The sequence below is a fragment of the Engraulis encrasicolus genome, chromosome 14, assembly GCF_034702125.1.
Source record: "Engraulis encrasicolus isolate BLACKSEA-1 chromosome 14, IST_EnEncr_1.0, whole genome shotgun sequence".
Classification (NCBI taxonomy): domain Eukaryota; kingdom Metazoa; phylum Chordata; class Actinopteri; order Clupeiformes; family Engraulidae; genus Engraulis; species Engraulis encrasicolus.
Window position 1 is genome coordinate 23,262,275 of NC_085870.1, and position 26,641 is coordinate 23,288,915.

The 26,641-nt window shown below is 40.8% G+C and overlaps 1 protein-coding gene across 2 annotated transcripts; it reads right to left on the reverse strand.

Moving 5' to 3' along the window:
* Nucleotides 1-1,741: 1,741 nt before the first annotated feature.
* On the reverse strand, nt 1,742-25,541 carry usp48 (ubiquitin specific peptidase 48). 2 transcript variants are annotated; one of them, XM_063215234.1, is made up of 27 exons: nt 24,904-25,541; nt 24,594-24,714; nt 24,345-24,486; nt 23,219-23,346; nt 22,681-22,805; nt 22,331-22,439; nt 21,436-21,569; nt 20,937-21,019; nt 18,347-18,526; nt 17,942-18,079; nt 15,519-15,668; nt 13,969-14,169; nt 13,350-13,464; nt 12,809-12,948; nt 12,333-12,410; nt 11,774-11,898; nt 11,309-11,431; nt 10,620-10,681; nt 8,020-8,130; nt 6,656-6,801; nt 6,169-6,275; nt 5,412-5,513; nt 4,875-5,063; nt 4,179-4,304; nt 3,232-3,280; nt 2,809-2,835; nt 1,742-2,428 (listed from the first exon to the last, which is right to left on the reverse strand). In XM_063215234.1, the coding sequence occupies exons 1-27, from the start codon at nt 25,035-25,037 to the stop codon at nt 2,406-2,408; spliced, it is 3,168 nt and encodes a 1,055-aa protein (XP_063071304.1). In that variant the 5' UTR covers nt 25,038-25,541; the 3' UTR covers nt 1,742-2,405. The 2 variants fall into 2 exon arrangements, with proteins under 2 accessions (XP_063071304.1, XP_063071303.1); XM_063215233.1 differs by having other exon boundaries at nt 17,942-18,082.
* Nucleotides 25,542-26,641: the final 1,100 nt, after the last annotated feature.

Here is a 26,641-nt window from a genome sequence, read left to right on the forward strand (position 1 = left end):
GTCAAACAAAAATGAAAATTATTCATTGATTATTAGTAGCATCAAAATACAGAGAAAATAAGAGCACTCATGCAAACAACATCCATATATTATTTTCTTTGCTTGTACACATCATTAGCCAAAAACTATTGGCTCTTAGCCTACCTATACAGTATATTATAAGAAAATATATCCGGGAAAATATTAAGGCAAAAATAAGGCATACCTCACGTAGATGTTTTCCCCCATAAGAGAAATTAATTGGACACCTAGGAATGTGCCAATTCCTTATATGAATTAATAGTTTCAATAAGTTGAATTAAATTAAGTCAATAAATAACAGTAGCAAACAGTAGCCGGATGGCTTTCAGTGTGCTCCTAATAAAAAACTAGTTGGCAGGACTGGATTATTATGGCAAAGGGCCCCCTAGGCTACATACAGGTCGTGATAAGCCCCCCGCAGAAAAGAAATCATGGCAAAATTACATAATCAGTGTCCCAATTCCGAGCTATTAATTAAGTCTGCTAACTATAGAGAGGAGTATTAACAAGAGATTAATTTTTCATTACTGCATCAGTAATTCAGGAAAGTGGTTTCCCCCCTGGCTGGCTGAGGCCCCTAGGCTGCAGACATATCTAGACTGTGCGTTAATCCACTCCTGCTGCTTGGGCTAGTCTGGCCAATCATGACGGCAGCTCCCTTTAAAAGCACAACATTGTGTGAATACCAATATGTGGACTTCCGTCCTCCCTTGCCTACTGTACTTGTGCCCTTATGATGACGTCATCCACGACAGACAATTAGAAGAACAGTCCCTTAAAAATTGTTTTGGCTAGGCTGACAGCGGGGAAACGTATTGTTTCTCCACAGAGGCGGGGGGGTCAGCAAAATGCGAGGCCACAAGCACAAGTAGAGGACGGAAGTCTGCATATTGGTATGTACCCATTGTGTAGCGCAGTGGTTCCCAAACTGGGAATCACGGAGGAAATACAGTGGGAGGTACATAGGAAAAGACAATATTGATTTGCAATTTGCATGGTTCATTCATATCACAATAACATAAAACACAATTCACATCTTTCCTGTAGTGAACTTCAAACTTAAAAATAATGGAGGAAAAGTCTGCCATGTGCAATGCCAAAAATATTCTCAGGTCCAAAGGGGTGGGGATGGAGGTCCCAGCACTCCGAAAAAGTTTAGGGACCACTGGTGTACTGTCACAGGTAGCATGGGCAGGCCCAGCTTAGGTTATACAGAGGGGGAAGGGTCTATACAGTACACTGCTTGCCGCCTGGGTGTAGTGGAGGGTGCACACATCCACGAGTAAAGCATCAGCAGGTGCCAAATAAAAAAATATATGTATGGGGGAGAAGAATCTACACACCGCTTGCAAAAGACATGAGGAGTAGCAACGAATCGATCATAGATCTTCTTCAGGCATCTGGAGAAGATGATCTATGATCGAAGCGTTGCTACTCCCAATAAAAAATGTCTTTTGCAAGCGGTGCAGATCCTTTCCCCCATACACATACGTTTTTTTGATATAACACCTGCTGACGCTTTACTCTTGGATGTGAGCGCCCTCCACTACACCCATGCACGGAGGCTATACAAATAATTATTAGTTTGGTGATTCACAGTGCCACATCTTGAAGACGTATACAGTGAATATTTGAATTTCTTTTTTCGAGGGGGAGGTTAAGAAAGGCATTCATAATTATTACAATATGGGTATTAAAAAATAATCATTTCAAGCACATAAAAGAAAAAAAAATATTTTATTGCTTATAAGAAAGGTCATAAAATAAGCTACAAACCAATGTGTTGCACCCAGCTCCAACCAACAGCTTTTAACATTCACTTTCCGGTTGGGTCCCTTCCTCTCCAGCCACTCTTGTATGCAACCACTTGTGTACCGTATATGCATTGCATACACTTTTGAAACATACAGGTGAATGTATTTAAAATATTTTTGTATTACTGTTGTGAATTCTGACAGCGACTGAGGAGGTTGGATGATGCAAAGGCAACGATAACCTTAATTAGAGAAGACAGAGAGTTTGTAACAGAATCATTTTCCTTCTCATGTGGAGATAGAGATTGGGACTGGAACTGGAAGATCTTGTAAAAGGATCTGGAAAACTCCCGTAGATGATGAGTGCATGGCTTGGCTAAAAAAAAAGAGCCAAATCTTGGGGAAGCAAAACATTGTCCTTCACTCGATTTAAGATGAAGACATTTAATGACCTGACAATAAATAACAGTTCTGTTCCCGACAACAACGAAATATTAAAGGAAACGCTGAAAGTACTAAAACAACTAGGCTGACAATTATTTCCATCCATAGAAATCCCAAACTCTTCATTGATTTTTGAAACTTGGAGAAACATTAACATATTCACAGATACAGGCGCCAATCTTTTCTTCAATGGCCAAGAAGTCCTGTGCCTGTGGGGAAGAGATTCAGACAGAGAGATTCAGTCAGTGGAATTATCCAACCAGTTGCCATGGCACTGTTATCTCTAACCTCAGATAAGAAAGGGGGAAAAAACATTGCCCCAATATGATATCACAGAAGAAAATTAAATATTAAAAACAGGGAGCATACTTTATTTTACCAATTCCTAGTGAAAATAATCCCTCCTTCCATTTGTTATTATAATACTACTATGTACTATGCTTGTGTGGCGGCAAATTACTTTTTGTTTTTATTATTCATTGCTTTTTTTGCTGTTTTCCCATACTTGAAGCCGCATGCCGATGGGAATTCCTGTTCAATGTCTACATTTCAACTGAAGCAGATAATTTAAAATAGACCGTTCACTTACCTTTGAAGCCCTCCTCGGGTATACACACTGTAAAACAAACCCAGCTGTCACAAGGAGTTCACAGGACTAAGGTATAAAAATACATTTAACCCATTGATGCCTAAAGCATCTGCAAAAAACACCTGCTAAATGCCTACGCCCTTGTTGGGAGAGTTACCCTCAGCCTATAAAAACCTAAATATCTCAGCCTCTGATGCACATAAAAACATGACATGTGATTGCATTTAAACCCCAAGATCCTCAGCTTGCATTAGAATGTGCTCATTCAGCTGTAACATACCCACATTTTTATTAAAAAAGCTAAAATCTCAAGAAACTGAATGCAGCATATATGTCGCTCCAGGCACCAAAGGTCAAACAACATATACAAGTCATCAGGCTGAAATGGGTTAATATATGATAAAACAGAACAGTTTGTCTTACCCTGGTATGCATCGTCTATTGCAGCAAAATCTGCTAGGGGTTCATCAGCCTAGGACGAGACAAGTCCATATCATTTAGTCTAGTGTTACTCAATAGGGGCTCCAGAAAGGCAAAAGGTTACCTATTGAAAGGTAAAAATCTCACTCAACAACCCATTTAAGCGAACTGCTGAGGACTGGGATTATAAATTGTGGGGGGAATTATGGGTCATTTCCAGCCACACTTAAACCAAAGCCCACACACTTTGATCTCAAAATGTGTTACATTTTGCCACTGGACCCACCCCTATCAATACCTAACACAGCAACAATAGTTGAAGCTATTACAATCATTAGCAGCTATCAGTTTTTTTTCACAGTGTATTCAGGAGTCATTGCAGGTTTTAAGGTAGGTTCACACACATCGCTACTAGTTACTCGCTCAGCGAATTAAGTCAATAGAATGTCAAAGTGTTCCAGCGAGACAAGCAGGCGAGAACTGTACAAGCAATGCGATGAGGGCGGATCCCGAGTTGAAAATATTTTTACTTTTAGCGAGGCGAGTAAGCGAGTAACCAATTGCAATGCAGAGTTCGGTACTTCTCGCCTGTACATTGGCAGTTAAAGCCGCGGGAACTTTCAGCGAACGTTTCATGAGAGAGTGGCGAGCAAGCGAGAAGTTAGTAAATAGAAGCGATGTGTGTGTACGTAGCGTTAGGGATATGGAGGCCAACTAGCAGAATGTGGCATGGAGCGTTACTAAACCTCCTTAAACCTAATACATTATCAGTAGCGCTGAGCTATCGGACTGGTCCTTTAGCTCAGCGGTATCGTGCTGTGACTCCCATACCCAAACTGATGCGTTATGATTGACTAGAGGTGGCGGCTTCAAGCCCCAAATGGAGACTGCGCAGGAACACCTCAGTTACACGATGAGCACAAGGACAATCTGCAATTTAAAATGCTTACCTTGAGGCAGATGATGCAGTCTGGTGTCACCCCCAGGGTGCCCAGCGTAGCGGCGTCATCAGTGAGACTGCGGTCGTCTATAGACAGGTTTTGGTCGAACGGAGCAACAGAAAAAGCATGCATGATCTGCAAAAGAGAAAAAAAGGGTCAGATTTCAAGGAGTGCACGAAAAATGTTAATGTGAAGTGAAAGTGAAAGCCCATTGGGAAACTCCAACTCCCATTGTCATTGACACAGCACTCCACACAGCACACAACAAAATTGCATTTATGCCTCACCCATGCAAGGAGGCAGCCCTCAATGGCGCCCCTGGGGAGCAGTGCAGCGGGACGGTACCATGCTCAGGGTACCTCGTCATGGAGGAGGATGGGGGAGAGCACTGGTTGATTACTTCCCCCACCAACCTGGCAGATCGGGAGTCGAACCGGCAACCTTTCGGCTACAAGTCTGACGCCCTAACCACTTACCCATGACTGCCCTTGTCCAAGCCACAATAGCCATTTTTTAAAGTGCTGATTGCATTCAATAATATTCATAAAATAGACTTTGAATGGGTAGCATATATTCTGGAAAATAAACTATTAAACAATTACACACTGGTCTTTTCAAGATTTTGCATTGCCGAAAATGCATTTTCAACTCCAGCTTCAAGGTTATCCTGAGCAAGTTTTTTTGACAGCAGTGACAATATTTTACCTGTATTTTGAGATCCTTCAGCGTTTGACTGGCCGAGACGATCAGCGCCTTTTCTCCGCGCAGCTTGTGATGCCGCGTGCTCCTCCGGATGCCCCCTTTATCTGAGGAGGGCGGCGGCTTGGGTTCCGAAGGCACGGCAATACAATCACCACTGATGTTGACCCTTTTCCTCTTAGCACCATTTTCCAACTTTGGAGAAGATCAAAAAGGATTGGTTGGGTTAAATGGGGAAATTACATTACATTTGGCAGATGCTTTTTTGTAACCAAAGTGACTTACACTCCAGGACGTAATCATAGCCAACATCACTAACCGATAAAGTGTCCAGGATATATACAGCACACCAAGTGCAGATGCTAAATAGGGTTAGCTTTTAGATGTTTTTAGATTTGATTAGCACAGGGTTACATAGTAAACACACACATCATGCCATAGGCCATACACAGAGTCTGGCCCGGGACTCAGGTAGCTATAGGGCAACTTCCCTTCGAAATTCACTATTCACAGTGCAGAATGAAGACTGTGGTACCATCTCACCTGGCCAAAGTCTGGGTCACTTCCTCCATCCACTCTGCTCTCCCTTTCCTCTTCTGCATCGGAACCACTCACATTGTGGGATGCAGCGTCATCCTTTATTGTCTGCAACAGACAAGACAGAAGCTTAGAGAACAAGTAAGCCTGTCTTTCTATCCTCCAATTGACAGAACGGCAGGTTGCACTTTCTTTCACTGTCCTTGTTCAATTAATTAGTTTCAGACAGTGTAACAAAGTACTGTGTTGTTGATATGTGCAATGTACCTTAGGGGTAGGCTTAGGTACAGTGTAGGTACATAATGTAAAATGTTGGTACATGTAGTTACATGATACAAGAGAAAATAAATAAAATTAATAAAATAGTTATCAGAAGACAGTGATTTATGGTGACAACAGTTTGTGGGTGAAACAGTCTGTGTAAATTATGAATGAATGAATGAATGAATGAATGAATGAATGAATTTCTGGGACTATTTTGATGTAAAAACACAACTGAAACCATACATTAAAAGAAAGACATAGTTAGGGAATATTTGACACAAAAAGGCTTATTTCCATTGTGGTCCCCCCCATGACCATTACCCTTTTGTTGTCACATGAGTGAGTGGAGTTACTGGGTGAAACGGTCTGTGTAAATTGTGAGCATTTTTTCATCTTTAACATTGATGTTTGTCCATTTGTTAAGCACTTTGAGCGGCATTCCTTGTATGACATTGTGCTATACAAATACAGTTACTATTATTATTATTATTATTATTACCCTTTTGTTGTTGGTGATTTTGCGCACATAAATGGTGGCCTGGGTGTACTCCCTCATGTCCCTCTGCTGTTGGAACATGAAGCCCTCTCGACACTCTTCACACAACTCTGGAGAAGGACAGCAAGTAAATATGTCAGATATCTTACAATTTCAGTTTTGTAGAATTCTTGCAACACCTTTCTTTGGCTAGGTGCGTAGTGGAGTGGAAGCCTTGGGTCAACGTTAAAGGAAGAGTCCACCCATTTTAGATTTTCACATATTTGCAGTATTTCCAAGCATTATTCATGAATAAATATACAATCAAAATATTATGAATCGGGCGCCACTTTTTGCTCTTCGATTGGGCACGACACATCTCAATCAAAGAGCAAAAAAGTGGCGTCTGAGTCGCGCTGCGTCTGAGTCGCGCTGCGTCTGAGTCGCGCTGTGTCGAGCGGTAGGCCCTGCCAGAAAACCACCAGTGGAAAAGAGGCAATTGAATTCTCACCTGGTCTTGTGTGATATTCCACCTTGTCTGGACTTCCCTGATCAGTTCTCCTTCCAGGATTAGTTCTCCTGCATATGGAGATGGGCTGGTCCACCAGGAAATGGGTCCGGATGACCTCCCACTCATTGGGCCACAGAAGAGATATGCTGTATGGCAGAAAGAAAACAAACTACAATTGCAGACAAACTTTCAAAACATTAACTTTGGGTGCCAAACCATGCAAAAAACAACAACAACACAAATCAACCCAAGAAAACCAATATAAGACAATTATACATTAATTTGTTATTCATAATTCATTATTAAATTAAATGTTTACTGTTGAGAAAATGTGTGGTTAGGACCTGTAGTTTTATACACTGTATAATCCAATTATAAATATTTTTTTTTACACATAATTATTATAATCCAAGATGTATAGGATTGTGTGGGCAATATTTATAGTAACCGTTTCCCAAGTGGAATGCTTTGAGCTTGTTCACCTCAATGAGAAGAACGCCTATTTTTGTCCTTTGGGAACGAACATGACTCTTCCAATCTCATAGCGATGAAGAAACCAAACAAATTAGGACTCCCCAAATTAGGGCTGCACAGTTATGGAAGAAAAGGTCATCAAAATTATTTGGGTCAAAATTGAAATCACAATTATTTTACCACAATAAACAACTGAATTTTGCGCAAAATCTGACATAAAATCACAAAGTGAAATATAACCAACAACGCATATGAGGGATGAACAAAATAAAACAGAATTGTAATAATTATATAAAAGGCAATAGCATGAAACTTGGGTGGACCTACAGATTTTTGGTCAGAAATGCCAGTCCGTCAACATGCACTGGATCGAAGGCAGGTCACCACGTGCCCCCTGCACCCCCTGTGCAATCACGATGAAATCCTCACGATCACGATTTTTAATCGTTACACCCAAATTCGCGATTTTCAATTAATTTCGATTAATTGTGCAGCCCTACCCCAAATCCAGTCTGAAACCGGTGAAAAAGGAAGGTCCTGATGCAACTCCTTTGTTTTATTTGTGCCACACTCATCGACCGGTCCTTCTTTTCATATTCTAAATGCCCTTTTCCTCTTGAAGAGCACCTGCACTCAATTGTTTGAGACCCAGGGCAGCGCTCCCCCATTACATCCATCTCTTCAAAAAATAAGGTACTGGGCCCTGCCGTGGCCAACCGGTAGGGAACCTCCCTGCCATGCGGCTGACCCGGGTTCGATTCCCGGCCCGGGTCCTTTGCCGACCCCTCCCTGTCTCTCTCCCAATTCGCTTCCTGTCCACCTCTCACACTGTCCCATCAATTTAAGTCGAAAAAGAACAAAAAACATTTTTCAAAAAACAAGGTACTCACTGCTCAGCATCTCCTATTAGCATGGACTCATAGGTGAACATGAAGCCACCGTGCGGGCAAAGCAGGATGCTGTTGTTCACACTGGAAACCGGTGTGCTTTTCACTGGCCTCCTGGTTGTCCACACACCAACCAGAAAGAGAAAAACAATAACGTCAACAAAGCACATAGCTTAATCAGGGTTCCCCCAGGATTGTTAAACCTAAATTCAATGCTTTTAAGACCTTTTTTAATGCATGTTCACATAAAATTTAATACTTTTATCGCACCCATTATTTCAATAATATTGAACGAAATTCAATTAAGAAAGCGCGTATCAAATTCAAACCTCATTACTTCTTAAGAGATTACCTCTCTGTTTGGCACAAGAATGTACATTTATGGAAAATACAATTAAAACACTCTCAGATTCATTTACTTAAACACATCCCAGAATTGAATTCAAAAGCACTATTTATTTGTTAATTGCAGATTACCGACTTGCTGTGATGATCACCGATCAGCCAAACACAGAAAGAATTGGAACATTTGCTGTTTTTTATAGGCTATTGACATTTTCTAGGATGAAGTAGACCAATCATAGGCCTAGGCCTAATCATAATTTGCACATGTACTGTAACCTATATTCATACAGTAGGCCTATCTGTCTTTCAACATGTATTAGCCAATATAATGTAAACCTATCAGACTAAATTGGAGTAGACCATTATTATTGTTGTTGGGCCTAATAATTAGGCCTAATCGTTTTTCTTCACTCCATTATAATGACGTTCAAAAAGTATAATTGCCTACATTTAAATGTACCATTTACAATTTGAGCGTTAAACTGACAATAACCCACTCATTTTTTGAGTCAACAAGTTATTGGTCATAGGGCTAGTTGTGCAAGTAATGATCCCCCTTAATGTAGTGTTTTACAGGTATTTGAGAATAGCACTGCCATAGTCGAATGGCCACAATAATGATTATCCGATAAGACCATGCATGCGTCCATGCTTGTTTACTATTTTTCACCATGCGCAATTCTGGGAAGTATGCATTATCTGGGCATGATTCAGTAAGGAAATGCGCCGTGTGAGCCCCCCTATTCATAGATGGGTCAGGTCTCCTGGTTTTAGCAGCGCATCGATTAAAACAAGATCAACTAAGTAGTCGTCTTTTTTTCCGAACAGCAAGGGAAATAGTTCAGAGACGGGATTTGATACGAGTCAAGTTTGCTACCAACAGGTATAGCGTGCCCACGCGTTGGTGTGTGGAGTGCACTGTAGCCTAACCAGTGTGTGATTTAACCGCGGTTACGCGTCTGTGGTTATTATTGGCCACCTCAAAAATTCAATGCAAGATTTTAAAAAGAGGCTAAATGTTGCATGACGTCGCCTTGTTTTCTGCTAACGCTTTTAGGAGCTCCTCAAACAAGAGTGTGTTAATTAATGTCGGTGGTCGTTTGTGATAAATCTACTAGTTGCGACCAATCGATAGGTCTGTCTCGCCAAGTAGCCTAATTGCGTTTGTAACACAGCTTTGTCATGAAATTGAAATGGCTACAAATGACAGCGGTGGATTTCTGATTGCTCCTTAAGTTTGCTTCACAACGTTCAATAGCCTTAAAAAGAATACCCCAAGAAAACCGGTGTAACACTCCACAACGTCAGTTCTCCACTGTTTGCATGAACACAATGAAATAAATATAAACGGGGCGTGGCTTTGATCACAAACCTGCTTCTCGAGTTCAACTGGTGCTTGGACGGCACAAATAAAACTTTGCTGGTTAGTGGAAAAAATACTTGTGCGCTACGTCGAGGATAGATAATTGTTAATGCTACACTTCCCGTTATCCCTGCAGCACTCAAGGTTTGTGCACGTGTTTACAGTGCAACGAATGGACGTTCTGTGCGTCATCTTCATTATGAAAAAAGCCCAGCGTAAACGTTTTCTTGCATAGTGTGCAGCACGCCTCGCGGTCATTCGGCACAGATTTTACCCAAAAGTATTTTGGATCCTGCAGCCACTTGGGGTTAAACCGGCACTTTCCCATTCTTCACCTCACCTCATCAAAAAATGGCGACGCTGCACTCTAGATTTGTGTTTACAGTAGCGTTCTACAACGAATCATGGGTCATATTGACGTTCTGTGCGTCATCTTCATTATGAAAAAAAAAACTTCATCCTTTAGGTTGCACACTGAAATGTTTTTTGAAAATGTAATGCCGCAGTGAAAAAAATTCCCGACTTTTAACAGATAATTCAATGCTATTAATGCTCTTAATGCTGGATAACTAAATTCAATGCCTTTTTAATATTTTTAATAACCCGCGGGAACCCTGTTAATTGATCCAGTCGGCAACTCTGGGCCCGCCCATGAAGTTGCTTGTTTTCCCCCACGTTTGCTCCACCCGCTGTATGTAGTGGCTAATCAATATGCCAAATGACTGGCAGTGATTGGCACCGCGCGACCATGGGTGGAGCATTCGGAGGGGAAAACAATGCAGTTTTATGGGCGGGCCAGAGGAGCCGACTGGGTCAATCGAAACACCTTATAACACGCACACGCACGCACCCAGTGAAACATGGCTCAGTAGCTAGTCACACCTCTTAGTCTTACCTGATGAACTTTCTCCATTCAGCCACAAAGTACGGCGGAACAATGTATAAAACGTCAGTCTCCTAAATGGAAAAAGAAGAAAACAATACACATAAAACACAAAAAGAAAACACTGAATTTACAGCAGAATGGGGTACTACTACTCATATTACTGCAAACAATTTAATCATGACTCAATCTTCTTCGTTCAACAAGATTTACAAAAGCTGTATGCAACATACACACACAGGCCGTTTACATAATGCTTTCAATTCCGGATTAATAATTCAGAATTAAATAGTTCCATGCAGTTTACATTGTACTTTCATTTAATCCCGAATTGTGAAGTGTTAAAATTATGTTTTCAAAGCAGAATAAAGCTTTATTCAGAATTGCTGTAAATTGTTGAGTTAATTCTGAATTACATGTCAAGAGTAAATGCCACACAGGCATCTTGAGTTTAGAGTTATGAAAAGTGCAATACAAAATTCATGCATCATCATTAGTAGTATCGGCATGAAAGACGCTATACATGGGGTATTTTATGTTTATAAACACAGTGTTGTGAGGAGGGGCAAGACACTGGCGGCCAACCACGGGAGCTAATTTTTTGACCGACAGTGGTTTCCAACAATAAGAGGTTGAGTTGTGCGCAGCCAGGGTCGGGCAGCCAGGGGGAAACAAAAATGTTGAACCCATGTATACTGTACCTCAGGCCATTTTTGCAGTGTTGGTCTATTCTTCTCCTGGAAGAGGTTTAGCAGGGCGCTCTTCTGCTCGTTGGCCATCATTTTGTTTAACTCCTTATTCTGCCTGTCCTCTTGCTCCAGCCTCTGAGGAAAATAATGAAAAAAAATTAATTAATTATAGTCAATAGTCCAACGGAAAAGAATAGAATAGAACAGCTTTTGTTGCTTTCAGACGATCATGTCGCTTTCAATTAGGAAGACACGTGTTACAATGGTAAATAAAATATTATATTCTACATATATTCTATTATTCTATATGATGTGGTGGTATGCATGCATGGCTGAAACATAATGATGTTAATGAAAGAAAGGTGCGTTATAAAGGTGTATATTTATACATTAAGAATAGGTGACAACTAAACATAGGGACATGATTGTGCAGCCCAAATCAGGAATCCTAAATAACTTCTGCTGGCGATTATTTACCAGACAATGTTGACAGGCCTCTTGCTGATGGGTGAACTCAGGGGCGCGGGGAAAGTAGACCTTCAGCTTGCTCCACACCTCCACGGACACCAGCCTCCGCTCAGCATCCAGTATGTTGAGGCCACCTAGTACACATGACAGGCAACATCATCAAGACATGACAGTTGTTGTGAATTATGTTTGCTGTTAAGTTTTTTTTTTACATCGTTATACTGAGAAAACAAACCAAGAAAAAAACATGGTAACACTTTATTTTAGGGATACATCTATAAGCACTAATACTTACAATGTTAATGCCTGCATAAGTCACTTCCAAGGCATGTACTAAGCANATGCTTAGGCCTAGTAGGTCCTTACTAAGGTTAAAATGGTTATAAATCCCTTATTGTGCATGAACAAGACATTTGTGAATACATTCCGAACAAATGTTTGATTTTGCTTTGTACATGCCTTACAAGTTACTTATACAGAAACATTGTATGTATTAGTGCTAATAGATGTATCCCTCAAATTAAGTGTTACCAAAAACATTTGTACAAGTAGATCTGTAGATATCTACCATGAGGACAGAGGATGTCATCGTTGAAGACTTTCATGTTGTCAGTTTCCGTGTCTTCCTCACCAGGGGACTTTTCATCTGTAGTTTTTGGAGCACACACGTACACACAGAACAGAATATTTATTGTCCTGTTAGAAAATTGTTAACAAAAGAATCTCTATTTTCCATCCATTTACGAGGCTCAAAGTTACTCAATACTTCATTCCGTAGAGTCGCGGGGTTGTTGACATGTAAACCGAGGCATAGTGAACTTAGTGCACTGTTAGTTTAGATAGAGGGTCATTTTTACAGGCATCAGCTGGCATTAGCATCGGCTAACTAGCGCTTGAATTCTGAATGCAGGGGAAGCATGGAAGTGAGGTATGTGGAAAAAGTTAGCGCTCAGCATCATGTTTTAGCACCAAGACATTTCACACCGGATTTCTCCTTTCATGTTGTGGATGAGTCGTTGCATAACTAAGTAACGGAAGATGTACCTTTGCTCCCAATAACGGGACAATCCCCGTTGGTCTTGTGGTCAGCATGTTTGGTTTGCTCGTCGTCTTCCTCCAGCTGCTCAGACGCCAGCGTTTTCCAGTTGCGCAGAGACAGCTTGCCCACCCAGAATCCTTCACCCCTGGGAAACACAGAGGATTTTAAAAGTAGTGTGAGAGATGCCCGCACATCCAGCAAAACAGGTGCTGCATCAAACAAAGATGCGTGGAAGAAAAAGGAAAAATCTGCACACTGCTGCTGCTCACCGATTTAGGCCCTCGGAACATTTCAAATGTACTGCGGGCCTAAATCTGTGAGCAGCCATAGTATTCATGTACAGCTGTACTCATGGCACAAGAAAAAGGATTAGGGGGTACGCGAGGCAAAAAAGGTTGGGAAACACTGACTTGGAGAACAGCTGGATGCACTGTATTAATTACAGACCTTGAGGAAAGGTGGAAAATGAATATTTCCAAAGCTGGCGGAGGGTGTGTCTGGAACCCTTTTGTCAGTAACATGGATCAGCACAGAGGTTGTAAATACCTTTCTGGAGGCGCTTTGAGAAGATTGGACATCTCCTTGTAGTCTTCTGTGAGCTGGTTCTTTAGCCGGAGAACGTGGCAGCGCTGCGTTACGCACTCTCTACACAGGGATGAACCTACAAAGGCAAGCAGATGTGATGGTGAATCAGGAAGCCACATCATGTTCTCTAGGGACGTAAATCACAGCCTCCATGACAATACAATTCAATATTGATTTCTTAAGGCAGAGATTTGATTATTTTGATACCCATGATCACGGCCATTTTCACAGGCTGCGCCACAGCCGGTTTCAATCTAAACTTACTGTGCGCCATCAAAGTTCTCTATGCCTCCGTTTACATGTGAAGAACCGCACGACTCTACGGAATGAAGTATTGAGTAACTTTGAGCCTCGTAAATTGATTGAAACCAGAGATAACGATGGCTACTTTGGTGCCGACAGACTCACAGCAAAAGACCAATTTTAGCATCGGTGAACTAGCGCTGGAATGCCGAATGGAGGGGACTTATGGAGGTGAGGTATGTGTAAAAAGTTAGCGCCGAGCATCATGTTTTAACACTATTTGAGCCATTTCACACCGGATTTCCCCTTTAATACATGGAAGAAAAAAAACACTCACTTTCTAATCTGGGGCCTCCTCCATATCGGTCGAACAGGAGGTTAGCTGCTTTCATGGATATCCGCTTGGCCTCACCAACCATGTCAGGATGAAGCTTCCCATGAGGACAGAGGAAATGGCCGTTGTCAATTTCCTTTGTGGAGATGGAGTCGTCAAGCCATTTTCTCATCCAATCCAAAGGCACGAACTCATAAGGCTGACCTGTCAATTTATTATAGGGCACAAAGAGAAATGGCCGTAGATGGAACACATTGTAGTACTGTAGGACAAGCATCAAAGGACCATTGCAAGAGTCAAAGAAGCATGCTCCAGGGCAGTGATTCTCAAAGTGTGGTCCAGGGACCACTTGTGGTCCACGACAGAGCTCAGGTGGTCCACGAGGGGTTTTCTACTTTTCCAAGACGAGCTAGCAGTAGGCTATATTTGTAACATAATTACAAAGCTAAACATAGCTGAAGTCTCATTTTCACCACAATAAGACAGGCTTGTAATGTGAATAAAAAGTAAGTGATCTGCATCGAAATTAGCAGTGTCAAATTAGCACCCCTCAACTGTCAATTCAGTTGACAGGTGGTCCCTGAACATTTTTGGGGGGACAAAGTGGTCCTTGGTCTGAAAACCTTGAGAAGCATGCTCCTCCAGGGTAACCTAATCACACTGAATTGCATAACATTGTGAACACTGTGAACATTGACTTCTCTACAAAGTCTAAGGTTTATCATTTCAAACTAAGGAATCAAAGAAATAAGGTAGAGCAATCTTAGTTTTTTTAATTATACATTTTCCACGGATAATAGCAGAGTGAGAGTGGAAATTACCGAACCTACATGCAAAAATATTTCACCACAATTGACATGCTTTCAGATGTTTTTTTATCCAGTTTCTGTTGTAACAGTCTGCATTATTGGCTGCTAATAATTCCCATCTTTACATTTCATAATTTTTAGTAAGTGCCAATACACAAAGAGTAAATCAGTCTGTAACCAAGTCCCAATGACTGGCTACAAGGATTCAAACTGAAAACAAAAGACCAGACACACAGATAGAGCATTGTGGTTGAAGGACAGACATTGCCCTATTTGAGACCAACTCAGTAGGGCAAAAATATTTTCTGCTGTTAAATAAGGTGGTTTCGTGCCGTTAACTTGGCTAACCAGACGAACACACCGGTGGCCATGTGTTTAAGCGACAGAGAATCGCTAGACTGTTTAGCAAGAACGATACAAGCGATAGAAGCTACAGGGTGTGCCCATTAAAAGAAGAATGCAAGCATTCAGACATCCCAATTGGCTGTGGCGGCTGTCGCCGAACTGCATCATAGCTCATTTGCATAATATTCACTTAACTCCAACTTTACAAACGTTCGCTAAAATCACCTCTAGTTGCTTTTGTCAGCCATACAAAGTCAATTACTTCCGTAACCGGGGTCACTCAAGTCACATCTGGTCTGTTCGTGCCATAAGATTGGTCATTACTTTATGGTATAGTAATCAGATCATCAATACACATTAATGAGGTGAGTGTTACGGAAATGAAATGTTTTTACCGACCGTCTTCTGCAGGCAACAAGGTGTAGAGTTCCTTCACCTCCTCGTGCTTGGCCTTGCCCTTGTCTACGCTCTGTTTCCTCATCTCCGCCATCTCACTGCACCACTCCTCAAACTTCCTGTTGTCCTTCTCCACCATCCTCTGAAGAAACGCTTGTGGAATATAGAACAAACACATACACAATTGTTTAAAACATAATTACTGAAGGTGTTACAACTATTAAAGTTATATCCAAAATTTCAAGTTTTTTTTGTTTCAGACATGTAAAGGTTTTATCTTTTACCTGACAAGTTTCAACGGTGAGTGAGACTTCCGTGAAGTTTCACCGTCGAAACATGTCAGGTAAAGGATAAAACTTTTACATGTCTGAAACAAAAGACACTTGAGTAACGCTTTAGAATAAGGTTCTTCTAATAAGCGTTTATAGTCGCTAGTAAGCAGGTAGTAATACCCTTACAAGTGCCAATAACATGCTTATAAACTTTGGTTACATATTATAAGCTGCTTATTATGTGTTTAGTGGTTTATTCACATCGGTACACATATCCATCTTGATATGCTGACTAATACTAGATATGGAGGCGTCGCGAAAAAAAACAAAATTTTCAAGATGGCTGCCATGTGTACCGATTTTCATGCTTTTACTCAAATAAAGTTACTCATCAGATATTAACAACGTTAATAAGCATGTTAACAAAGTTAATAAGCATGTTATTGGGCACTTGTAAGGGTATTACTACCTGCTTACTAGTGACTACAGACGCTTATTAGAAGAACCTTATTCCAAAGCGTTACCAAAAGTTGAAAATTTGATCAAACACAATCAATGCACAGATCACTGCACCATCACCATCCTCAAACTTTCGACTGCAGAGGTGGGCAATTATTTTAGTCCAAGGGCCAGATTGGGCTAAGGCCAGGCAAAGTAAAAACAATAAATAACAAACACTATCAACGCACATATCACTGCACCATGACAATCCTCCAACTTCCAATTGACCTCTGAAGAAATGTGCGAGAAATTAAGGGTTCGCTACGTACAACGAGGTACTATGAATTTATGTTAAGCTAGAGTATGTAATTTTTTAGTAGTGTATTTTCAGAACGTATACTTCCCAGTCACACATGTTAAGCTGAATGTCTGTTTTCACGAGAATTAAGTCCACGTAGGCACGTACAGTAGGTCTGACTTGTTTGACCACAGGACACTTCACCACTGCCCAAAGGTACGTGTCAGGACAACAGCATACATTTTCTGATTAAAATTATTACACTGATTTCTGGTTCTGGTACTTCTGGTTCCCGTTTAAATGCCCATTAGCTAGGACAAATAGATATAAGAATTCATTCATACCCTCTGCTGTTCAGCTGCTACATTCCACTAGGAAGCATAGATAGTCATGCGTTGTGTGTTAAGATATTTTAAGCTGTAGCTCTGTAGATCTTTCTTTTAGATTACTCATTTATCTAAACCCCTCCACCTTTTTATGTGTTTTTAAATGTTCTTTGTGTCTGTTAAATGTTTTATGTGTGTGAGTGTGTGGGTGTGAGAGGTGTACCACCACTGCAAAACAATTGCCCATACTGGGACAAATAAAGGCTACTACTACTTAACTATTACAATTCATCAGAGGTCAGAGGTGTGAAAAGTAAAAGTTAAGTCATGGTGTAAGTACAACACTAGCACATGGTATTACATAGCTGTTACACCACTTACTCCATTGTACCTAATAAGGTAAATAGACTGTTATAGAACAACTCTAAAAGCCTAACAAGAACGCACCACAAACTTGATCCAATCAGCATCCGCTGCTTGTACAACAACTACACAGGTCTACTGGTTACTAAGATAAGTTACCTGTGTTGGAAGGAAATTGTGTTTCAGCATCAGCATCAAATTCTAAGTATTCATTATGACTAGAAAAATTGCACTTTTCATACATGAAAAAGGGGATCTTCTCCATGGTCTGCCATTTTGAATTTCCAAAAATAGCCATTTTTAGCTGCAAAAATGACTCTACTAGGAAATGTTTGTTTATTACTTAGTAAACCTTCATGTAAAGATCAAATTTGGCAATGGGCAGCCCAGTTTCAATGAGCAGCATAGTTGCAGTACCTTTTTTGACCATTTCCTGCACAGTGTCCCTTTAACTTTTACTTTTGACACCTCTATGAAAAGAATGGTTGTCGCACACTCAGAACTCAGATGACCATGATCTGGTGACCCTGATCCAGGTGACCCTGATGAAGGCGTAAGCCGAAACGTTGGTCTCATTAAATGTACTGCATGAAGTTCTGAGTGTGCGACGACCATTCTTTTCATAAAATGTACTATTGACCGCCGTGCGCACCTCACACGGTGTGCGTTTACTAAAACCAAAGAAAGACTTTTGACACTGACACTTGAAAATATTTACTCTGTTACCTGGTACTTCCACATTGGTCTCCTGCGTGGCCTGTTCAGTCTGTTGTTGTTGTTTGTATACCAACATGTACGCATTACGAGAACAGTGGTATCCTCTGCTGCACTTGGGCTTCCGCGTCTGGGAGTTTTTGCCAGTTTCTGCTGTGATAGAAGGAACCACCAAGAGAATTACAGAGTGCAAAGGAAAAACAAAATATACAGACCTTTTAGCACTTGATCAAAAAGCAATCATTGTGTTTGCAAGCTCTAAATGTTTTTGCCAGTTTCTGCTGTGATAAAACCACCAAGAGAATTACAGAGTGCAAAGGAAAAACAAAATATACAGACGTTTCAGTACTTCATCAAAAAGGAATAATTGTATTTGTACGCTCTAAACAGTTGTGATGGTTTAAAGAAAAAAAATACCAATGTCCTCTTCAAGTCCCAGTTGCAGTTTCTTGCCCTCCATTTTCTCAATCTCTTCATCATTGAACTTGTACCAGTCATTGGAGACGGCGTCTCGCACATGGGCAATGTAGTGGCCAGAGTACGCACTGACACCTCGATGAATGAGGACTGCACTCAGCTCGTAAACACACTGCTCCTCTAGAATGGAAATCAGAGAAAAAAGTGCCACTATACTACAAACAAGAGTTGGATTGATATGACTCAATACCATATTGAGTACCATATTACAAAAAACAATGGAAAAGAAATGTATACACTACATTACCAAAGGTATTCGCTAACCTGCCTTGACACACAAATGAATGAACTGCCATCCCATTCCTAACCCATACAGTTCAATATATCGGTCCACCTTTTGCAGCTGTCACAGCTTCAACTCATCTGGGAAGGCTGTCCACAAGGTTGAGGAGTGAGTTTAGCAATGTTTGTCCATTCTTCCAGCGCATTGGTGAGGTCACACTGATGTTGGTTGAGAAGGGTCCGGCTCTCAGTCTCTGCTCTAATTCATCCTAAAGGTGTTCTATTATTGGGTTCAGGTTTGGACTCTATGCAGGCAAGTCAAGTTCATCCATACCATACTCTGGCATCCATGCCTTTATGGACCTTGCTTTGTGTACTGCTCCACTGTCATGTTGGAAAGGGCGCCCTCCAAAATGTTCCCACAATGGTGGAAGCATGGAATTGTCATCAGGACAGCAAAACATTTTGGACAATTCCATGCTCCTAATGTTGTGGGAACGGTTTGGAGAACGCCCCTTCCTCTTCCAACATGACCCCAAGACTTGGCAGCAGGACACTGAAAACGACAGATGGACTCTTGTTTGCTCTTGCATGACCACACACACACAGGGCACATAGTATGGGCCTCAGATGGAAAGAAAAGCTTGCAAAACGAACAGAGCCAAGTTGAGAAGAGAACCTTCTATGGGAGAAATGGAGACAGCGCAACCTCAAGTTGAAATTTGTTGTCAATGTCATAAAAGATGCGTCCCTTGCAGCTTTAAGATTTGACATCACCTCTCAGATAAGTAGAACTACACTTCCTGTAGTCTTCCTGTGCTAGTTGGTTTAGTTATGATGTTATGAAATTAGGCTATGTTACAATGGCTTCCAGACTCATTCATTTTATTTACGACCTAATACTGTGTGCGCGAGTGTGTTTGTGTGTGTGTGTGTGTGTGTGTGTATGCGTGTATGTGTTCTTTCATGTGCACTCTCAATTGGAGCGGTCTTGGCAGCCTCCACAGCTGGTGTCTGAATGTGGGAATGTATATGTGTATTTGAAAGCACTATGAGTCAACTGTACAATAATACAAATAATATTTGTTTTACCTGTCCAGGGACTGCAGATGGAAATTAGCTATATAGCTATAATCTGGCACAAGCCATCTTTTTACTTCTCTAATCAATGTGTATTGTGCATGGTCCCTGTTGAACTAAACTAAATAAACTAAACTAACTAAACTAAACTAAACTACAATTGTTCTCTTGTGCTAAATAAATACATGTGGTTCTTAAAAAGGAAAAAGTTTACTGCACACTTGTTTGATTTTATGCTCTTTTATTCAGAGTAAACAGCGCGTTTCGCCTCTGTGTGTCATCAGGCATTGACGCCTGAGCTAACCTGATGACGCACAGAGGCAAAATGCGTTGTTCCCTCTGAATTAAGGAGCATAAAGTCAAACAAGTGTGCGGTAAACCTTTTCCCTTTTAAGTATTACATACTCCTGCGTCTACCAGCACCTAGAAGCTGTGCATGGATCTTTGAACTTTTGCAAATCCATGTGGTTGTTGTGTTGTTGCTGTTGTGAAGACAAAGGTGTAACATACCAGCTGGTAAGAGTCAGGTTACTGGTTTGGTTCCACAACTTCGCAATGGAGCAGTGCAATGGACTATCAGGGTTCCTACTCTAATTCAGATATAAAATTCCATGATTTTCCATGACTTTCCAGACCCAAAAAGCAGAATTTCCATGACCACTTGGGAAAAAAAATTACGTAAATTATCTTCATCCCAAGAGCCGACGCAGAGCCACCGCCAGACTTCCGCGGGCTCATTGCATTCTAGAATGTTGCACTTAGCAGCGTGAAACCAAACAGTCTCTGGCGAAGCGTTTTAGGAAGCGTTTTTGGCGAAGCGTTTTAACCAGTAAGAAACAATGTTATACACCAAACAAAAAAGTTTCTGCTTATACACAACTGTTAAGAAAGTTCCATGATATTCCATGACTGTGCAAGTGAAATGGTACAATTCCATGACTTTCCATGACTGGAAAAACTTTTATGAAATTCCATGATATTCCAGAAATTCCATGACCCGTACTTTTCATAGGCTACCATTACACGGCAATCTATAAATACAATTTCCTGAGGGTGTGGGTTACATTTCTCAACTTAGACACTAGGGGTGTAAATCACAGCATCCATGACAATACGATGCGCTGCGCTATCGATTTCTTAAAGCAGGGATTTGATTCGATTATTATTTACACCCCTATCAGACACCTCTCCAAGCACTGAAACATCATAAACAATTATTTGAAAATACCTTTATTTTGCAGAAATGGTCCCATGTCCAGAACTTCTGGGAAATTAATAAAGGTGTTCAGCTTCTTTTTGTGACCCGTTTTCCTGGAGGGAATAATAAAACAGTCAAAACACTGATGGCTAATCAAAACATTATTTATATGGAAAATACCCTTACAACACAAACATAGCTAAACAACGAAATATACCCTTATAATTACAAAACATAAATAGAAACTGTCTCTCATTCCCCTATGTACAGTTTTCCAAGTATTGAAAAGGGTTCTGTGGTGTGTGAAGCCACATTTTTGTTCAATCATTGGAAACTGTCTGATATGTTAAATCTCTTTTGTATCACATTACATTTAACAGTTGCTTTTGTCCGAGGCGACCTACAAACGTGGACCTAATAATACACATACAATACGTGCAGAGGTATACAGAGTTTAGGTCAAGCAGGGTTAGTGCATACAATATAATTTCTAAACAAAATTTTAGAACAGATGTAAGGTTACACTTACCTGTCGAAGACAAATCGCATGAGCTGTAGATTAAGGGTTCTGGGTAGACTCTGGAGTTTTATGTGACGCGTGGCATTCTGCTTGCTCTGGCAGCTCTCACAGAAGTAGCGATTGTCCCCATCAAGATGCTCCTCCTAGGCAACAACAACAGGCTAGTATTTCAGGAACATGGCTAACTGATAAACATGGCTAAATTAACATACAGAAAGCAGTAGGGACGCATCCATACTGATATTGCTATCGGCACAGATATTTGCTCATTATACTCGTACTCGTCAAACACTTGCCGATACCAGGCATGATACTGCGATTACACGAAACAATGCAACATCTCGTCACGTTCTGTTGACTTGACAGCAGCATGGGGAAAAAGCGCCACCTCACAAATTTACTAACAATTAAATCTATGTGAAAATGGACAATAGAAAAATATCAAGGGCGGAAAAAACAAGACTGTGCATTTATTTCCATTGTATGTTGAGGGTAAAAGTATCAGTATCGGTACTCAGTATCAAGCAAGTACAGACATTCATGTACTCGTATCGTTTTTTTTTGTTTTTTTAAGTGGTATCGGGCATCCCTATAAAGTAGTAAACCAGCTAATAGACAGTCTGCATACATCCTTCAGTCAAGAAAATAAGAACTGCAGCTCTTCTATTAGATGATTTACCACTGCCTCAACGTTAATCTAACCGGGTGTATTATTGAACCAGGCTCTTGGAATACTCCCCAGGTCTAAAATGTCAGGGAATGTACACATCTCAGTAAGATAGGTAATGGACCAAATGAAAAATAACTAAAAGGAAATGAAAAAGGTCCGTAACACTGTTCTATGCTCCCAAACAAAGCACCTGTAGTGCAATTGTATCTTATTCAGCCAAACAAAAAAGCATACCTTTAGGAACTCAGTAAGACATTCTACAAGAGTTTTGTGTCCTTGGATGTTGAGCTCCAATTCGTAGAATCGGGAGGGAAGAGGAGACGAACGGCCACACTGGTCACATCTGCGCAATAAAGCACAACAAGACACAACTTTGAAAAAATATCCAAACCAACATAATCAGTGTCCTGGCCTCGTAATTAAGACTCTTAGTATGTATTTTCCCCCCTTCATATTGGTGTCAGCCAATATTGCCATTATAAAGGCACACTAAGTTTAATTAAAATCTGTGTCAGTTGAACCCCAAAGTGTCTGATTTCACGTAAAATGTCCTATTCTTCCAAGCAAATGAAATTGTGCCTTACATAGTGACGTAGGAAATCGTTCCACAGAACTGCTGCTGGATGACATTCTGGAGTTCCGGATTCTTCTGTTTTGAGAGGATGTCTTCCAGGAGGGAGAGGAATAGCTTTGAAAACTCCTGTGCATCCTATACAATGAAAAGCAGAGGTGCAAGGAGATAGAAATAAAAAAACAAGATTATAAAATGTGAACATAGAATTTAAAAAGCTTTTGTACAACAAGACATGGAACTATGGCACTTATTTACAACACTCAAATATATACATAATTAAGTTTTAGTGTACTTTGTCAAAAATCTATGTAACAGGGTTAGCAGAGAAGTCTGAAATTGCGCTTGACCAGTCTCCAATTTGCAGTAAACTAAATATAAAAATAGGACACTGCCAATAATCGCGCGTGCACGCACGCACGCACACACGTACGCACACACACACAGTGTAAAATAAGAAGACTAACTTACAGATACTTACAAATTAAATAAGGTACACAATGAGGAACTTGCTACACTTCACAATCACAACAATATTTACACTACAGTACCTGCTGTTGGCCCGTGTTAAGTCCCAAAGCCTTTACAAGTCCAGACGGATCGATGGATCTCCGGTTGCTGTTCTGCAGCAATGCAAAGAGGTACTGGAGATGCTCACATATCGTCGGTGGCTCATATTCTACAGTGAAAGAATTATTGAATACTGTGGTGAAATAACACATCACATTAACCATTCTACACGCAGGCAGTTAAAATAATATATCTTTGTTTAACACAATATACAGGGTTAGACAATGAAATGGAAACACCTGTCATTTCAGTGTGGGAAGTTTCATGGTTAAATTGGACAACCCTGGTGGCCAGGGAAATAAATAAATATTAATATCAATCCAGAAATATTTTTTCTGAAATTGGTTCGTTTCCGGAACTCTGAATATATTGATAATAATTTGTATAGGCTGGGGTTTGTATCATCCGTTGTTGATATTTCAAATTCCCTCAGGTAATCAGACTACTGAACAGTCAACAATTGGGCAATTCTGACTAAAAAGAGGCCAGTTTCGAACCCCACTAGCATAGATTTTCACATAATTGTAGCTAACTTCAAATTGATGCAAGAAAACATGGGTTTGTGGATCATTTTTGGATTTTGTAACATTTTTCAAAGCAACCAAGCACATTGTTGCAATGTGCAAATTGAGATTTCTTACCAATTTTGGTTTCCTTACAAAATCTCTTTTCAATAATATAAATTGTACTCTTGGTCCGGCACAAAGAGAACCCTCTACTGCACCTCTTTCTTTTCATATACACCTTCAACAACTTTAAGTAAGCCATCAGCGAGTCTACAGTTATTTCCCCTTTCAAAAACATTTTGATTGTGTTACATTCAACATGTGAGCCATTTTCTACTTACCACAAGTCATAAGCTCAAAGCTTTTTGACATCCAGCTTCCCTGTATGCAATTGCCGTGCAATGATCCAGATGAAAAAGCATGCAAAGTTTGCAAGCATGCAAAGTTTCAACAAAATCTGAGGTCATTGAGGTCAGACTGTGACATTGGAATCATCCAGTAACCAAGTTGACTGGGGTAGTCTGGGGCTATGCATATTACTTTCAGGTCTACCGGCTTCTTTTAGGTGAGAAGAGGGTGCATTAGAGCTACTGCAACTCACCCGAGTCTACATCTTGCCCCTCAGGCCAGGAGTTTTCACACAGGTACAAGGTCTGACGGAGCTCCAGATTGTGGAACCACACTTGGAGGAAGGTATTCACGTAGCAAGTGGCACCAAGGTTTGTCAAACCCACAAACGTATTCTGAGAAGGAAAATAAGACGTTCACAAATTTGCCGTAGTGAACAGATTTTCAATGTCATTAAACATCTAACTCTGCGTTTACTCGTTCAAAACAGCTCAGTTCATACCTTGTCTCTGCGTTCAGAGCTGGGATCATCAATGTTATGGAAGGTATTCTCATCAATATCCCCCAACCAGGCATGCTCTCCAATCCCGACTAAGCAGTTTGGGTTCCCTTTGCAGTTCCGTCTAAACACATACAATTTATTGCACATTCACAAACATTGATTGCATCGAGCTGTGGCACAACATTATTGCATTATTAAACGAGAAACTGCATCTTCAAACTTCAAAACCATAAGAACAGCAGCTAGGCTATGTACTCCTGTCATTGTATCGGATCTGTTCAACATCAATCACGTCGTATGAGAAACATACCTGCAGATTCCTCTTTTGCACGGAGGTAGCGCGATTCGATAGGCTAATTCAATGTGTTCTTGTTTAATATCTTCAGGTTTTACTAACTCAACCCAACGCCAAGCGGCTTTCTCTAGTTGCGACCGAGGAGCCATCCTGCGTTTGCAAGAAGAGCGCCCAGACTGTTTACACGGAAGAAGTCGCGGATTCACGCGGCCTTTGTGGTGCTAAGGTTAGCGCTTCGTCAATATGCATCTGCGAGTCTTAACGGGATCTGTAACGCGATGCAGCGAAACTCCTCTCCTATGGTGTGGCGTCTGCACAACTTTGGTCTGTGTTGATCAATTATATGTCATTTCCAGACACTAACGTTAGCTGCCGAGTTAGCATTTATAGCCAATAAGCTATATAGCTTAGCTTCAATTTGTTAGCTTATAATAGCGCTAACGTTAGCCAGAAATGTTCCCCAACTAACTTAGTCTAATTGCAAGCAAGGCTTCAGATGGCACCTATGTATTCAACCAAGTCTCTGGAAATTGTAAGTTGACCTTAACGTTGCATTTCTAATAATTCCGTGAGATGTAATGCACTTGTGATGGCTTTCCATCCCAATTCATATTTAGCGCCTTCGCGTCAGTTGCGGTGTCAGTCGTGTGTTGCTGTTTGTCAGACGTGCGACTGTTACCAGCTTCTTCTTTGTGGTCTGGTGGCTGGCGCTCAGCATTGTAGGCGCATTTCCGCCCCCTACTGTCTCGTGAGTGGCAGAGGTGCACTTTCCCTCTGAGGTCGAGTAGCATCCAACTGCAGTTTGCAGAAGTGGGCAGGTCTGGATTTCTGAGATCCCGCCCCTCCCATTTTGGATCTCGCCCCTCCTATTTTTCCTATTATAGTAGTCTGTACAGTCCCACACCATCCCGACGTCACCCTATTTGAGAATTTGCGCCAAATGTCTTCTCCGGCGAATGCATAGTATAGTACACTGTATTCTATGCACACAGCTTGTATCGTGTCTCGTCGTTTGGAGTGCTAAATAAATGTATTTACTAAACACTGGACATAGAATCATTCATCAATCATAATAGGATATTCGATGGCGGTAGGCCCAAGTGTAGCACACCAGCATACATTGATGACTCTTATAGCTGCTTTGGACAATAATGCCTATGTAGGCTAATTGCGGTGTGAAGTGGTTTGTATTATGTCTCGTCGTTGGTTAAGTAAATAGCCTAAAATTTACTAAACACTGGACATAGAATCATTCGTCAATCATAATAGCACACCATATTTGAGAAATGGACCCAAATTATCTGGCGAATGCAGTAGGCTTATTCTATGCACACAGCTTGTTATCGTGTCTCGTCGTTTGAAGTGTTAAGTAAATATATGTAGACCTACTAAACACTGGACATAGAATCATCCATCAATAGCCAATGCGTTACCCTGTAAGCCTATTCTAGGGAGATTGTATCGTGTCTCGTCGTTTTGAGTGTTAAGTAAATAGGCCTACATTTACTAGGCTAAACACTGGCATAGAATCATTCATCAATAATAGTGAATGCGTAGTTGGCTACACTGTATTCTATGCACACAGCTTGTATCATGTCTCGTCGTTTGGACTGCTAATTAAATATATTTAGCCTACTAAATATATTTAATTTTCATATTCCACGTTCCAATTGCATGAGTGTTTATTTCCATTTACATAGAATAATTTGTCATTGACCTTACTTTCTCTTTCATAGTAAAGGAGAAGATTGAA

Coding starts and splice junctions, on each gene's coding strand:
- usp48 (XM_063215233.1), bottom strand. CDS start 25,037: ATGGCTCCTCGGTCGCAACTAGAGAAAGCCGCTTGGCGTTGGGTTGAG. Junction 24,715..24,903: donor TGCAAAAGAGGAATCTGCAG/GTATGTTTCTCA, acceptor GTATGTGTTTAG/ACGGAACTGCAAAGGGAACC. Junction 22,440..22,680: donor ACGATTTCCTACGTCACTAT/GTAAGGCACAAT, acceptor TTTATTGCGCAG/ATGTGACCAGTGTGGCCGTT.